The sequence below is a fragment of the Hydractinia symbiolongicarpus genome, chromosome 1, assembly GCF_029227915.1.
Source record: "Hydractinia symbiolongicarpus strain clone_291-10 chromosome 1, HSymV2.1, whole genome shotgun sequence".
Taxonomy (NCBI): domain Eukaryota; kingdom Metazoa; phylum Cnidaria; class Hydrozoa; order Anthoathecata; family Hydractiniidae; genus Hydractinia; species Hydractinia symbiolongicarpus.
This window is the reverse complement of record NC_079875.1, coordinates 3,642,218-3,658,207: the sequence shown is the minus strand read 5'-3', so window position 1 is coordinate 3,658,207 and position 15,990 is coordinate 3,642,218. Positions and strand designations below refer to the sequence as shown.

Genomic DNA, 15,990 nt, shown 5'->3' with positions numbered 1-15,990 from the left:
TATCTACAAGTGTGGCAAGATAGCTTGTTGTATTTAAAAGCATTTTGTGTGTTGGTATGACACCTAAAAATACTAAATTTGTTTTCAGCAAAAATATTATTGTTAAAAATATTACTAGTTAAGTTACAACTTTATACCGCCGTTAAAGAAAAACTTTAAGCAATGGCGGGTGTAGGATTGTCTAAGAAAATTCTGCTACGTCGGAGTTATCAGCGGAAGTTATTTAGAGGATTATACGAGATTGTAACTCTCTAGGTAGATGTTACCGAGGAAGGAGAGAGTGGGTGCATATGTCTAGGGCTTGGCGTACTTGAACGTAAGTTCCAAACCTTGTATTCAATGTTGGGAACGCATTGTGACACATCATACTTATCAATTAATTACTAGTGGCCTAAGCATGCGTTTCGATGCCAGGTCTCTGGACTAGTCTATATTAAAATATACAGTTTTCTCCCTCTAAGTAAAACACGGTACTGCAAATAGCAGCAAGCGAATCCATTGGCGTGCGGCTACTTGATTAAACTCGTTAATTGTAGCTCATGTTCAAAGGAACTGTGTATGTTAAGTTGGTGATAAATTTATAAGGAAGTAGATGTGTGAACTGCGTAATTAAAGAACTTCTAAATTTATTTAACCTACGATTGTGAAAGGTATGGTTGGATTAATTTCCAGTAATTAGCATTGCTATTACTACTCTTCAAAATGTGAGCAACTTTATATCCTATTTTTACTACTATTTCTAATTCAAAACACGCAAAATCCAGCTATTTAGAATTTCTTTTGTCTTAGAAGTTTTTCGTTCCTTCTTATGCACTATTGGCACACAGATTGTGGAAAATACAAGTTTACTGCTACCCAAACATTTTCACATTAAAAATAAAATCAATAAACTTCTCATTTTTTGTCATAATAACTCTGCTGCCATTAATTATTGTTTAGTCAATCCTTAATTGTTGGATGACGTAGATATATGCCAGAGTAAAGCCGAACTATAATACATGTATTGAATACATCTATAAACCTTAGTTTCAATATTCTTCTGAGATGTTTTTGTCTTTTTTGTGTAAGTCTGTCTGAAAGCAAAATTTTTTTTACTGTTGCCGAAACTTTGCTACTGCAATATTAGTCGAACAATTGAAAAATATTAAAAGCCTAACTATTTTTAAGAAAAGAAAAGAGAAAGCTTTGTTTTAATTTTCACCTAGTAGACGTCAATTTTGGCAGAATTGTGAATGCAGGGCCGAAAAAATGTGCCCAATTTATGGAATGTTTGCTTCGCAGAGTTATCCTAGAGTTGAGTTATTAGAGTTTCGATGGTTGTGTTTGCTTAGGAATATGTCAGTTTTAAAGATATTCTACTGTAGAATATGCAGGTGTTCTAGCTTACTAACTGTGTCCCTCTATACCATGTACATTCATTAACTTCTCTCAATGACATCTATCACAGCTTTATTCACAAAAGAATTATTAATGTGTATAAAAGATAACAGACCAAATAAACTGCGCAAATAAGTACGGCAAAATAAGTATACAACAGCTGCTTCAAACCCACTCGAGATGGAGCTTACTGGATATTGTAAAAGATGTTATTCAAATAATTCCCAATGAATGCTGTTGCAATGATGTTGCAAAAAATGAATATATTTAACCTTTATGCATAATGCATTCTTAGATTAAGGCACGTAATTTCCGTATTAATCGTTCGGAAATTAAATTGTCAAACAAAATCCTTTGATTTACCAGCGAACAGAATTAATAAATCTTTATATTAACTTTATGTGCAGCAAACGTTGTTGGTGACATAATTAAAGATATTCTAATGGCAAACTAAGTTTTACACATAGGAAATGATTTTAATAAACATTTACTTTGCTGCATGAATTCTGGCAAATCATGTTTTACAGATGTGCAAAAACTAAGCCAGTTAATTCGTTAGTAGACAACTCTAAGTCCGCCGAATGTTAATTTTGGGAATCAAATATCGGATATTCCCACAAAAAATGGATTTCGTGTTGAATATAATTCAGAATATATTATGCACTGCGGAAGGTATCTTTTGATACATGGGTGATGTTTTAAAATGATTTACATCAGATGTAGTCCATTATTGTTACGTCCTTGTGTTGCGTATATGGAACTTGACCTGTTTGATTATAAGTTATAGTTTGCAAAATGTAGGTCTACACCAACAATTGTGCTGAATTCTAACATAAATCAATCTTTAGGGGGAAGAATAACCTTATTTGGAAATCTACAGCTTTACTACAACCTATACTATTAAAGAGGACAACATCAACACAACACGTACAACAAATACCACAGCGACAACGACAACGACATTCCGTCCAACAACTACGACAAGTGCTGCAACTAAGAAGCTATCAACCAGAAAATCCAACGCTCCATCTTAACGATAAGCAGTAAGAAAACATTAATAGTCAGGTGTAGACGGAAACCAGTAATTGACACTTTAAAAGATAAGCACAAAGTTGCTAATCAAACTTCCCATACACAGGTGTGAATATACTAGTGTATATACTATTCGTATGTTGTTGTGGAAATCCTCATCATATGTGAATTTCAATTGTTTTCATTTATATTTAGTTGTGGAGATGAAAGCTACTATATGTACAAGAGCCTTTGTAAATTAAATCATCCGCGTATTTAAAAGTAATGCAGACGGTTGTGTGAATAATGTCCATGTCAAAGTAAAAGAACTGTGATCATGTCGTCAGTGCAATTAAATGCTGACTGTAACAGCAGCGAGGAAGGGAAAACTGTCTCAAAGATTGAAATAGAAAGAAGAAGGATGAAGAATGTCGAAAAAACATGATGCATGCGTGAACAGTTTTACAATTAAAAAGAATATTTATTTCTGAAAATTGTTTATTGTAGGGATATTGTAGGGTAAATTTTATTTTTATCATTATGAATTTATTTTTTTCTTCATTACCACAAAATGAGGAACGGTCCAAGGTCTCTCTAAAACTGTGGGAGCAAACCAAACAATTCCAAATTGACAAATTGATTAAGCAATGACATCTCCTTTGTAACCAGAAACAATATAGGGCAAATTAGTAGTAAAGAAATTGACTTAAATTTGAAAATTAAAAGAAATTGATTAAGATGTTTAAACTTTTTCTGTTATTGGAAAAGTGTGTGCTGTGACATTATTTACATGGAGTAGCAAGCCACTAATACAGGCCCCTAAAGAAGAATGAAATGAAGAATTATACTAAACAACTTTTCCTCTTTTCCAAACATCTTTTATTACATACATTTATAACATACAAGTTCTGTCCCACTGAATCTGGTTATTTAATTGAATAAGATAATTTTGGAGATAAAAAACAATCAGAGGTAAACAAGGCGAATGTAGAGGAAACAGAGGAAGAACGAACGAAAAAGAAGAGAAAAAAGGAAGGAGAACAAGAACAAGAAACCAAAAACAAAAGCAAAAAGGACTCTAATAACTTAAATGAATATTAAATTTGTTTTATTATGGGAAAATAAGTTTTTTTCGATTATTTTACTCTCCGGCAACATCGGGATACGTAGGAAAGTTCTATAGATAGATGGTCACTTGTATTATTAGCTAAATATAGATTTTATAACAAACTAGTTCATACGCTGAGCAATCAATTGATGCAATGTGATCGATAAATAAGTAATGGGGGAGTATTACATGTTGATAAGTATGTGTTGGTCCAGTACCACATGTAACGTTTTAATCTGTTACCAGCAATAAATGTTGATAGATGAGGAGAGAATAAATTAAGTGTCTGGGCCACTCGTACATATAATTATGAAAGGAGGCTGAGCCTTGTCATGATGCTTAGAAGATGTTTAGAAGATGTCCAAGATTATGCTTATTAGCAAATACAGAAAAGTAAAATCTTTGTGCTTATTAAATCGTTGCATAGGCGGCTAATTTTTTATACTCTAACTTTATTAACCTTTTTATTCTTCATTGAAATAAAGGGATGATGTCTTATCCAGAGAACAAAAGACAAAAACCCAGAATACGTATTTTTTTCATATCATTTTTCGACTTTTTTACATTATTAATTTATACAATTCTACACTACAACAAAAAATATTTTAGAAATGCATCTTATTTTCATTCGTAAAACTGTCCACGCATGCAGCATGTTTTTGGGCATTCTTCTTTCATCCTTCTTCTTTCTTTCTTATTTTTCGAGACACAGTGTTTCTTTCTTCTGCCACTGCTACAACCAACATTTATTGCATTGACCAGAAGATCACACATATTTTCTCTTGGACCTGAACATAATCCACACGAACGTCTGCAAAATATTCCGAATGCACAAATAGCCCGGTTTACAAATACTTTCGAGCATAAAAAAACTTCATCTCCACATACTAAACAAAAGACCAAGCATATAAGATTGCAATTATGCGTGAACACACACAATAAATTGAGTCAAACGGCTAAGTCAGTAGCTTATCGTTCATAAAATAAAGTTTCAAATACTTTTTGAATCAAATCCTTACCTTTTAAATATTCTGTTGTTGGTTTCATTGCTTTCATGTTCGAAATCGTCTTAGTTTTCGTTGTTGGTCGTGTGGTTGTCGTTGTTGTTGGTCGTGTATTTGTCGTTGCAGTAGTTGTACGTGTTAGACGTGTAGGTGTCGTCGTGGCAGTAGTCGGACGTGTAGTTTTCGCATAACCTCTACATTCGTAATAGAGATTCAATTGAAGAATATCTGACGCAGTCATTTTTTTGCCTCCTAACTTTCGGTTAGGATTGGATTTCAACACAATGGTTGGTAGACTCCATCGATTTTTTGAGAAAGCGAATCTAAAATATGCATATACGTGCTGAATACGTCTTCAGTTTATCAAAATTTTGAAACAATTTAGCTATCAACTCCTTAGATTTATTTTAAAAGAGCATTTCCAGGGTGTGACAATAAACTAATACCTACCTTCCAAAATGCATGATGGATTCAGGATCGTATTTAACACCCAATCCGTCTTTGTGAGAAAATTCAGAGATCTCAAAGTCTTCTTCATATCCTTTAACCAAAAACAAAGAAGATTTTGTTGAAACAAGGCTGTGGTGTAAGGATATAATACAATATTTGGTGCATGTGTTTAAAGTACCTTGTCTAATATTTTCTGTGTTGATGGTGACATATTGATCCCTATCTGGTCTTGATTGTTCGTGAAAAAAGCCAAGAGCATGCAAAAGCTCGTGAATGGCAGTATCAGTATGAACACATCCAAAACCCAAAGACAATTCTTGACTTCCCATATTTCCACCAACGTATGACCAGCAACTACAAAAATGTAATACTATTTGAACATTGTACGTTCTTTAAAGTAGCTTTTTAAAAATTCAGAAGTCTAATTTTTAAAACATACCCCGTCCCTTTATTGATATAAATATGGTTGGATGGAACTAAGCCGGGAGTATATTCCTTAAATCGAACGCAAGATACACTTTCGATCGTCCTCATGGCTTCGTTTATTGTTGCCTTTTCTGTCTCACCTAAATAACAATAATGCAATAGTATGAGGATAAAGAGAAAATTTTTAGAAGTTTGACATACGTTATAACTAACGTATGTCAAACTTCATTACTTACTGAACTTGGAACTAAAGGTAACGGGAACTACAGCTTCAGGCCATCTAACGTTGTAAAATTTATCATATATTGATCTTTTGTTTCGACTTTTGCTGTTCATAGATTTGAAGGTTGCGCGTTGCTCCACTGTTAATTTCATGTCGACTTGATCATAATGTTCACCTAGAAAGACAATTAATTGCATTGGTAATGAGTTGCCAAAGCTGCACGTTTTATAGTGTTAAAAACATGAACCCATCTTCGCATATATCAACTTCTTCATATTGTTTTGTCATTCAGAATTATTTACCTTGATTGGCAATTTCAATTTCATCCATTGCAGCTTCATACTCTAAGGAGCCATAAATACCTACAAATAAAATAAAATTATAAATAAAATAAACAAGTAACAAATATGTAAATGTACATAAAAATAAAGGAAAAGTAGGATTATACCTCTCTTAAATGAAATTAATAAGTTTAAAAAAGCTTAACTTGAATGGAATTTCTAGCTATTTAACTAGAAATTATACTTTTTAAGTATTAAAATAAACTTACCACAAATAAATGCGATACAGGGTACTAACTGTATAAACCTCATTTTTCCCAGTTGGATATTTGTTTTTAAGTTGCGTGTGTTTGTTTTACAGGTGCTTGTTGAATGACTAGTAGCTTGCTGTTATCATCTATTTATACGTGAATGACGCGATTTGTGTGTCAACACGCATTCTCAAGAATAACTAATGATTACTATTTGAAAAATTATATAGTATGAACTTCAATAAAGTGTAAAAATATATTAATTTCAAAATTATGTTTTGTCGAATAACAATAGCGCCATAGAACGTATGTTTTTATTTATAATGGTATATCACGCATAATGAGCAGGCTGTCTTTCAATTTGAGGTCAAAAAGATTTATTCCCGTGAGTCAAAATAGTGAAATCATCGAACAATAATTGTCGATTTGTGATCGGTAACAGCACTGTTACCAGGCAACACAGATTTACCCGTAAAAGCGGAACGACCAATGTGTTCACCAACTTTGAATGGCGTGATGTTTCTTCATAATATGTAGCGTTGCAGCTACTGCATAAAAATTTATATACCACGCATGAGATACGTGATGACGAGAATATATCTTTAAACCTGAAAAGAGATGATAATCTACAAGACGTTTTAAGCCACTCTTTAAATATCTTTCTTAATTTAGATCTAGTATCAGTAAATAATTGACCAAGAAACGGGAGAACTAAAATGATCCTTTTCTTTTCAACAGTGTCATTAATAGGGTTAGGAAAGTGTTTTTGTGCAGAAATGTTTTAAGACAATTGTCGATAAATCCAATAGAATAATCGTTTTTGCCAACAATGTTTTTTATATCAACTAATTCTTGATGAAAAAGTCACCAAGTTTAAAAATACAATAACAGCGATTAACTAAGGTATAAATCATACTGAACTTATACGTTTCAGAAACTGTCAAAGTGTGTGTGTGTGTGTATACACCGCTGAACGTTAAACTGTCAAAGTGTGTGTGTGTGTGTATACACCGCTGAACGTTAAACTGTCAAAGTGTGTGTGTGTATACACCGCTAAACGTTAAACTGTCAAAGTGTGTGTGTGTATACACCGCTAAACGCTAGTTTCCTATAAACTGAAGTGATAAATTTATTATTTGCACAGTACCGTTGATATCTAGAAATAACAAATTATAATTGTTTTTAGATTCAATAGAAAAATGCATAGAAGGGTGACTACTATTATGAATGAAACAGTTGTAATGATCGGGTAATTGAAACAAGACAAAAATATAATCGACATAAGGTATATAATATAGCGGCTTAAATTTGTCAGGACAATTATCAAGCCAATGTTTTTCATAAAGGCACAAAAACGCATTATACAAGGTTGAACCTAAGGGAGATCCCATGGCTACACCAACTACTTGTTGGTAAAGTTTTTCGTTAAAAATAAAATGACACTCATTAGTAGCTAACTTGAGGACTTTCTTAAAATCAATTTTATTTAGACTAGTTACTTTTTCCACATCTTAGAACAAAATTTCTGTGCAGATTTCAATAGCCTCTACTAGAGGTATGTTAGTGAAAAGGAAATCCACGTCAAAATTACCCATATAGTATTCTCCAGTTTAGTCCTTGCTAAAACCAACAAGTTCGATCAATCTGATTTATTTAGATGTAATCGAGCTGTGCTGAGCGGAGATTTTAATATGACTGGAGTGATATTGCTACTGTAAAACATGCTTAATAATTTTTTTGCACTTCAATAATCTAGCAGTATCTACTCGCACGTGATCTTAACGGAATTGTTTCGGCTTTTAAATATTAAGCAACCATCACTTCAAGCTGAACCAAATTTTCCCATTAGTTTTATATACATCACACTTTGTAAGCGTGGTGATTAAAATCCTGTTATAATATCCTGGCAAACACAGCTGAGCCGATTGTAACGTGAGCTAATAACTCTTATGCTAATAAGATCTTGATTTTACTAAAACTCATAGTTCTTCTTTTCCACAAAGCACGATTTGCGATTCGTTGAATGATTTTTTATGTGATTGAAGCGCCAACAAATATGAAAAAAAATTTGTTAATTCTTTTTGTGTTTTATTTAAATTAACTATTTCTTCTACAAGTGTGGTAAGATAAGTTGTCGTAATAAAAAAACATTGTCTTTGTTGATTTGACTACTAAAAATATTAAAAATGTATTCAGCAGGTTGTGTTAGAAATAGCACTAGGTGCGTTAAGGCTTCATACTGCCGTTAAAGAAAAGCTTTAGGCGACTGTCGGATTGTCTAAAAATTGTGCTACGACGGAGTTATCAGCGGAAATCATTTAGAGGATTATACCAAATGGTAACTGTCCAGTTAGAAATTACCTAGGGAAGAGTAAGTGGGTGCAACTATCCAGGCTCCGGCTTACCTCCACTTAAGCGCCAGACTTTGCATTCAAGGCTACATAACATATCCCAATTGCATGGATTTTTGAAGACATTTTATTTTACAAATAACATGTACCTTTGCCAATAGAATATAAAAAAAGTTGAAAGTTAAAAATATTGTTCAGAACAGAAATAATTCTGAGTCATTTAGATTAATATATCTACTGAGCTGAGCCTCACCATGATGTTTAGAAAATGTTGTGTTTAAGAATATGCTTATCAGTAAATGCAGAAAAGCTGAATCCTCACGCTTATTAAATCATTGCAATATATTACATAAGCAGCTAGAAAAGTGTCAAGAATATTTGACATTCTCTATACCCTGCCTTTACTACTCTTTTTATCCTTCATTGAAAAAAGGGATGATGACTTATCCAGAGAACAAAGAAAAAGAGAATCAAGGACACCTAGTCTTTCAATTAACATTTAGATTCGATTACAATATTCTACTTTAATATGTTACTAATTAATATATTCTCATAAAATTTTATTTATTTATTCTAATCTAATCACTACAACAAAAAATATTTTAGAAATGCATCATCTTTTTATTCGTAAAACTGTCCACGCATGCAGCATGTTTTTGGGCATTCTTGCTTCATCCTTCTTCTTTCTTTTTTATCCTTCGAAACACAGTGTTCCTTTCTTCTGCTACTGTTACAACCAACATTTATTGCATTGACGAGAAGATCACACATGTTTTCTCTTGGGCCTGAACATAATCCACACGACCGTCTGCAAAATCTTCCAAATGCACAGATAGCTCGGTTTACAAATACTTTCGAACATAAATAAACTTCATCTCCACATACTAAATGAAAGGTAAACATGCATTAAAACGGCAAGTATGTGCGAACACACATAGGTTAATGTGGAAAATAATGTAATGTGGTTTTGTTAAAGAGTCTTAACTAATGTTTATCCAATCAAATATTTAAATAAAATTGTTTCTTCTTACCTTTTGAAGATTTTGTTGTTGGTCTTATTGTGGTCATCGCCTTAGGTGTCGTCTTTATGGTCGTTGTTGGTTGTGCCGTCTTTGTTTTAAATTTCGTCGTTGTAGTAGTTGTTGGACGTGTAGTTGTCGTTCTGCTAGTTGACCCTGTTGTTGTCGTCGTGGTAGTCGTTGGACGTGTTTTTGTCGTCGTGGCAGTCGTTGGACGTGTTTTTGTTGTCCTTGTAGTCGTTGGACGTGTTGTTGTCGTCGTGGTAGTCGTTGGACGTGTTTTTGTCGTCGTAGTAGTCGTTGGACGTGTGGTTGTTGTCGTGGTAGTCGTTGGACGTGTTGTTGTCGTCCTGGTAGTCGTTGGACGTGTTGTTGTCGTCGTGGTAGTCGTTGGACGTGTTTTTGTCGTCGTGGTAGTCGTTGGACGTGTGGTTGTTGTCGTGGTAGTCGTTGGACGTGTTGTTGTCGTCGTGGTAGTCGTTGGACGTGTTGTTGTCGTCGTGGTAGTCGTTGGACGTGTTGTTGTCGTTGTGGTAGTCGTAGGACGTGTGGTTGTTGTCGTGATAGCTGTTGGACGTGTTGTTTTCTCATAACCTTTACATTCGTAATAGAGATTTAACTGAAGGATATCTGACGCAGTCATTTTTTTTCCTCCTAACTTTCGGTTTGGATTGGATTTCCACTCAATAGTTGGTAAACTCCATCGATTTTTTGAGAAAGTGAATCTAAAATATCGTAGCAATTTATTAATATACTTTTACAGGTCATATTCAGGGTGAAAAAATAAATTAATTTTTACCTTCCATAGTGCATAATGGATTCAGGATCGTATTTAACGCCCAATCCGTCTTTGGAAGAGTATTCAGAGATCTTAAACTCATCTTCATATCCTTTAAACAAAACAAAAAAAATGTTCCAATACACTGTGGTATAAAATTATAATATAATAGGTACTTTAGATACTCAACAATATTAATTATCTAAAGTACCTGGTCTAATATTTTCATGCTTGATGGTGACATATTGATCTCTATCTTGCCTTGATTGCTCATGAAAAAAGCCAAGAGCATGCAAAAGTTCGTGAATAGCAAGATCTGCTTGGACACATCCGAAACCCAACGACAATTCTTGCTTTCCCAAATGAGTTCGACCAATGTATGACCAGCAACTACAATATTGTAATACTATTAAAACATTGTACATTTTCAAAGTAGCTTTTTTAAATATCAGAAGTTTAATTTCAAGACATACCCCGTGCCTTTATTGATATATACATGGTGAAATGGAGCAAAGCCTGGGGTGTATTCCTTAAATCGAACACAAGAAACACTTTCGATCGTCCTCATGGCTTTTTTTATTGTTGCCTTTTCCGCCTCACCTAAATAACAATAATGTAACAATATGGAAACAAAAAAAAAAATGAAATTTTAGAAAGCATCGGCATGCGTTAGTTCCATTACTTACCAAAATCGGAACTAAAGGTAATGGGAACTACAGCTTCAGGCCATCTAACGTCGTATAATTTATCATATAATGATCTTTTGTTTCGACTTTTGCTGTTGAGAGATTTGAAGGTTGCGCGTTGCTCCTCTGTTAATTTCATGTCGACCTGGTCATAATGTTTACCTAGAAAGACAATTAATTATATTGTTAATGAGTTGTCAAAGCCCCATACTGTATGGTGGTAAAAACGTGAACCCATCTTCGCATATATCAACTTCTTCATATTATTTTGTCATTCAAAATTATTTACCTTGATTGGCAATTCCAATTTCATCCATTGCGGCTTCATACTCTAAGGAGCCATAAGTACCTGCAAATAAAATAAAAAAATAAATAAAATAAACAAGTAACAAATATGTAAATGCATCAAAAAAACTAAAGAAAAAGGGAGAGTCTTGTACAACTTTGTTTAAATTATGTGAACAAAATCAAGAAGGTGATAAAAAAGTTAGTCTGAATTGAGGTTTGTTTTAATCTTCAGATTGCTTCTATTTAACTAGATACTTTATTTTTTATAAATTAAATTAAACCTACCATAAATAAAGGTGAGACAGACTAGTAACTGTATAAGCTTCATTTTTCACTTGTTTTAAGTTGCGTGTGTTTGGTTTTAAATTGCTTGTTAAATGATTAGAACCCTGTTCTTACCATCTATTTATACTTGAATCTAATTTATTCAGAAGCAATCGAGATGATGCTGACCGGAGATTGTAAAGGATATGACCATTGTGAGTTCTAATAATTGCTGTTGAGATTGATACTGTAAAAAATGATTAATTATGTTTCCGTACTTCATTAACCTAGAATTAATTACAGACACGCGATTTTCATGGAAGGGTTCCGGATTTAAAATGTTAACCAACCATCACTTCCAGGTGAATCTCATCAAGACATTTTCCCATTGGTTTTACATGCATCATACTTTGTAGGCGTGGTGAGTAAAATCCCAGTTTAATAACCTAAAGACTAACAGAGGTGAGTACTGTGACGTGGCAAGTAGCTGACTGTTATAATAATAAGATCTTGATTCTTCTCAACTCCATTCTTCCTCTTTTCTGCAAATAAAAAATAAAGTTATAATATCTTCTTATTTTATTATATCTATTTTATCTTTAGCCTTTTATCTATTAATGTGGCAAGGAAAGTAAAAAGGGTCACCAGTTTGTTGCTTTTTCGCTTTGATTTTATTGTTCTAAAATGTTTGATAAATCGAAAATTTTCTTTTTGTTTGTCCTGCTACAAAAAGTTTAAAGCAAACGTGAGTGAAGGGTATGCCATCTAATATTGTTAGAACGTATTATCTTTTAAACTTATAAGGATATCATCGTGTTGATTTTTCTTATTTAAGGCATTATCTTCGGTAGTTATTCTCCAGGTGGAAATTAATGAGATGCTCAAGAAAACACAAACATGCTAAAATGAGAATTTTTCATTTTAATAATTTTGAAATTTTAGAAATCTCTGATTTAGGAAAAGGAAACCTTGTTTTAGTAAGTGAGGTTGTTTTAATGTTCATTCAATTTTTTCACAGCTGCTTTTTTGGTTACATAATTTAATAAACAAACATTCAATTAAAGTTTTTTTGTGCAAAAAAAAAAAACATTTGAGGTTTTTTACAAGTAAGAAGAATAGCATAACTTGACCATGAAAGACATGATCACATGTTTTGTTTCTTCTACCAATGTCTTAAACTCTTTGAGGTATGGTGTACTTTCATTTTTCCATTCAAAATGAACATTACATGTAAAAATTGAGGCGGATACTCTTAGTAAATAATTGTATTAACAGCTCGATTTAGCGTGTCTGTAGCTACATATTTTTATTTGACGATTTAGTTTAAAAGATTAGATATAAATGACTGATTTTAATTTGCGGTAACTGTTTTTTGTTACACGAGAATATAAATCAGTAGTCTCACTATTTTTTGTCATTTGTATAATGCAATGACGGCATTAGGTATAAGTAGTACACCTTCATTAAGCTATTACAGAGAACATCAATTGTTCTCGGTTTTAATTCGCTCCTTGCACGTTTTTGGGTTTGTCAAAGTGGTATATACTTACGTCATAAGATCTACCTTTGTTAATTAAACTCACTAACTGCAGGTTCATGTGCAGAGACACTGTGTAGGATTGCTTAAGAAGGAAATAGTGAAATGAAAAATACGGAAGCAGATATGGAAAATAAATATGTGAAGAGTTTCTGCAATTTGTTTAGTTTTAATTGAGAGGATGATCGGAACTTGTAAAGGATATGATTAGTATCTACAATTTTTAATTAGATTCGCCTATAGCAGCTTTGTATACAAAAAACTGTGTATGATGGCTTGGAATCAAATAACAAGGTAAATAATGCGGAAGTACATACGGAAAATGAATATTCAATTTGTCCAGGCTTAATTGACAGAAAATTGTAATTGTAAAGAATATGATTTTTATGATTTTCATCAATTACCGATCCTATTGCTAATCTGCAATAATGAACTTTTATTTTGGAAGTTCTTCACTAAGGTACTATTGGGATAACTGAAGCACAAACAGATAACTGGAGAATACAAGCTCAATCTTGCATCCCGACAGTTTTCATCCAATAAGGATTGTGCGTTCAAGGAATTATCAATATGAAACGCTGATTTGATCATTTAATATTAATCACAGTTTTGATGATTGTAGTGTCTGTTTCTTGGTACAAAAAAATAAAAATATTTTCATTTCTTGTCAATCATGATTCTCTCCTACGACTTACATATGCATTTGACTTTGGAGTTTTTTCTCTGCTCGTATAAATCTGCAATCTCTCTTGCGTAAATCTGCGATCGCACGATCATGAAACGGTAGTCTAACAATCTTAAAAAATGTTAAACCTTGTTATGGCAGCAAAAAAAACGTGTTGTCTGAATTTGAACAGTTGAAGTTAACGATCAATGCGATTTTAGTTTTAATTTCAAGTTGTATTTGCTTGTTTTTTCCTATCTGCGATTACTTTAAAACTTAAATGTTAGTTGCTCCATCCTACTGTGTATTAGTTTGGATCTTTTACTAGTTGCTTTACCTTTGCATGTTGAACAAAAAAAACAACCGGGGGGGACCCAAAGCAGTATAATTTTCCTCTGCTTTTTTTATCATATCTATTTTTAAATAATGCTAATATTTAGTGCACTTTTTCTAGATATGTTAGTAGATAAATTTTATATTAGTGCCTTAAGATTTCTTCATTTATTATCTCTTACTATATAGATTATATATTTTCCAGAGGCACAGTTGGGTAGCTACATTAATAATTAAAAATACAATATAAATCAGGACAACTAGACTAACAGTTATAGTCAAGTAATTTTATGCTGATAATCATACCAAATCATTTTGAAAGAGAGAAAAAACAACTTACACAACATATGTAAGCATTCGTTCAAGTTTATTACATATAAAAAATTTCCTAAAGATTCATAGACCTTCTTGAAGGGTTTATGCACTGTCAAGTTAGTCAGCTATTTGTTGGTCAAGAATTAAAAAACCTGCTTGGAGAAGCAAGAATATTATTTTATTTATACCGTCTAGGGATTATGAAAGCTGGGTCAACTGGGATTTGATCCAAAAAATTAAATCAAAAAACATCAGTCTGCCAATTTAATCGCTATAGCACGCAAAATGTTGTGGCTGACATATCTTGCATATATGTATATAAAGTGGAAAGGAAAACTCTTTATATTCCTATGCACCACATGTTGATGGTGGTGGCATAACCGAAGATATCTTAATGTCAAAGTAAGTTTGGTAGAACAGTAGAAGATAGTTGAATATTTTTTTTGATTGCATTAGATTTTGGTAAATCAAGTTTCATAGATATGATACACCAAATCAGATAGTTTGTGACTACAGTGGACTTTCGCTTACTGGTACCCTGGATATGTGAGACTTTTACTAAGTCGAAATGATGTTTAATTCCTCCTTGAATGTTTTTTGAAAATCTAGGTTAAAATGCTTCACTAAAGTTGTACTTTGAATAAATCGGACTATTACCTCATCCGTACTGTCTCTTCAACCAATAATCTCATGGAACTAGGACAGTAACCTCGAATTTCTAACATTTGTAAGAAACTTGTAAAGTTCGAAAATCAAGTAACTACCATTACCAAGGTTGCTGGCTGTTAAAGACTTAAACTGAAAAGCAGAACAATAACAGCAAAATACAAAATATAAAAAAGAATATATACATATTAAATTAAAGATAGACGTTTAGAAAACGTCCGACTTACCGAGAGCTCCGCTTAACTAGGTCATTCCCTAATTCGGACATTTTCCCTATTCCCCTTGAGTTTTTTTACCTAAAAAATATAAAAAACTGATAAATCATTTCAGTTCCAAGGTGGAATTGTCCAGCAATAATAGATTTTACAAGAGAGAGGTTGTTATTGAGAATCAGCCATTTGGTAGGAGAGGTGTATTTTAGGCGCTAATTGATCTTAATTGAAGGTTATTCAATAAGGCCAATATTCAACTAGTCCTTTTAGCTGCAAATTTAAATCCTCAAATAAGAATACCGAAAATGAAGCAAATTTCCACCATTGTGTGATTATAAAAGGAGTAGTAATATCTTAACAGAGGCAGTGGTGTATATGGGATATAACGTAGACTCTCTTAATTCACACCCACAAAGAAATTGAAAAAGATTCCGACTTCGCGGATGTCTCAGTTAAGCTTTTGATAAGTTGAACTTTTAGAAAACGCCCGACTATCTATGTTTTTTTAAAAAAAACTAAAAAAAGTCATGTTTATATCTTTTTTATGGATACAGATGATTCTCCTTTGTCAACTTCTCTTGTTATTTCTCGTATTTTCTGTTATTATTCTGCTTTTCATCATTTTTTACAACCAGTTACATTTAACATGTTAATAGAAATCATTAAAAACGACGAAGTTCTAGACGCCTACACGCAATAGTATTTTTTTCGAATTTTAATTTTTGAATCTTAAGAATTTCAGTTAA

At 32.8% G+C, this 15,990-nt stretch overlaps 2 protein-coding genes across 3 annotated transcripts; both read right to left on the bottom strand.

The window, feature by feature from the left end:
- Positions 1–4,112: 4,112 nt before the first annotated feature.
- Positions 4,113–6,324, bottom strand: LOC130630729 (zinc metalloproteinase nas-14-like). Of its 2 annotated transcripts, none has more exons than XM_057444329.1 (8): positions 6,150–6,324; positions 5,902–5,961; positions 5,613–5,774; positions 5,390–5,516; positions 5,129–5,304; positions 4,951–5,041; positions 4,516–4,823; positions 4,113–4,284 (listed from the first exon to the last, which is right to left on the bottom strand). In XM_057444329.1, exons 1-8 carry the CDS (start codon positions 6,190–6,192, stop codon positions 4,121–4,123), a joined length of 1,131 nt encoding a protein of 376 aa, XP_057300312.1. In that variant the 5' UTR covers positions 6,193–6,324; the 3' UTR covers positions 4,113–4,120. The 2 variants fall into 2 exon arrangements, with proteins under 2 accessions (XP_057300312.1, XP_057300303.1); XM_057444320.1 differs by having other exon boundaries at positions 4,113–4,383; positions 6,150–6,322.
- Positions 6,325–9,103: 2,779 nt separating this feature from the next.
- Positions 9,104–12,935, bottom strand: LOC130633659 (protein SpAN-like). Its single transcript, XM_057444602.1, has 11 exons — positions 12,897–12,935; positions 12,163–12,196; positions 11,976–12,059; positions 11,666–11,764; positions 11,255–11,314; positions 10,966–11,127; positions 10,753–10,879; positions 10,491–10,669; positions 10,301–10,391; positions 9,514–10,226; positions 9,104–9,366 (listed from the first exon to the last, which is right to left on the bottom strand). The coding sequence occupies exons 1-11, from the start codon at positions 12,933–12,935 to the stop codon at positions 9,104–9,106; spliced, it is 1,851 nt and encodes a 616-aa protein (XP_057300585.1).
- Between the last annotated feature and the right edge of the window lie 3,055 nt (positions 12,936–15,990).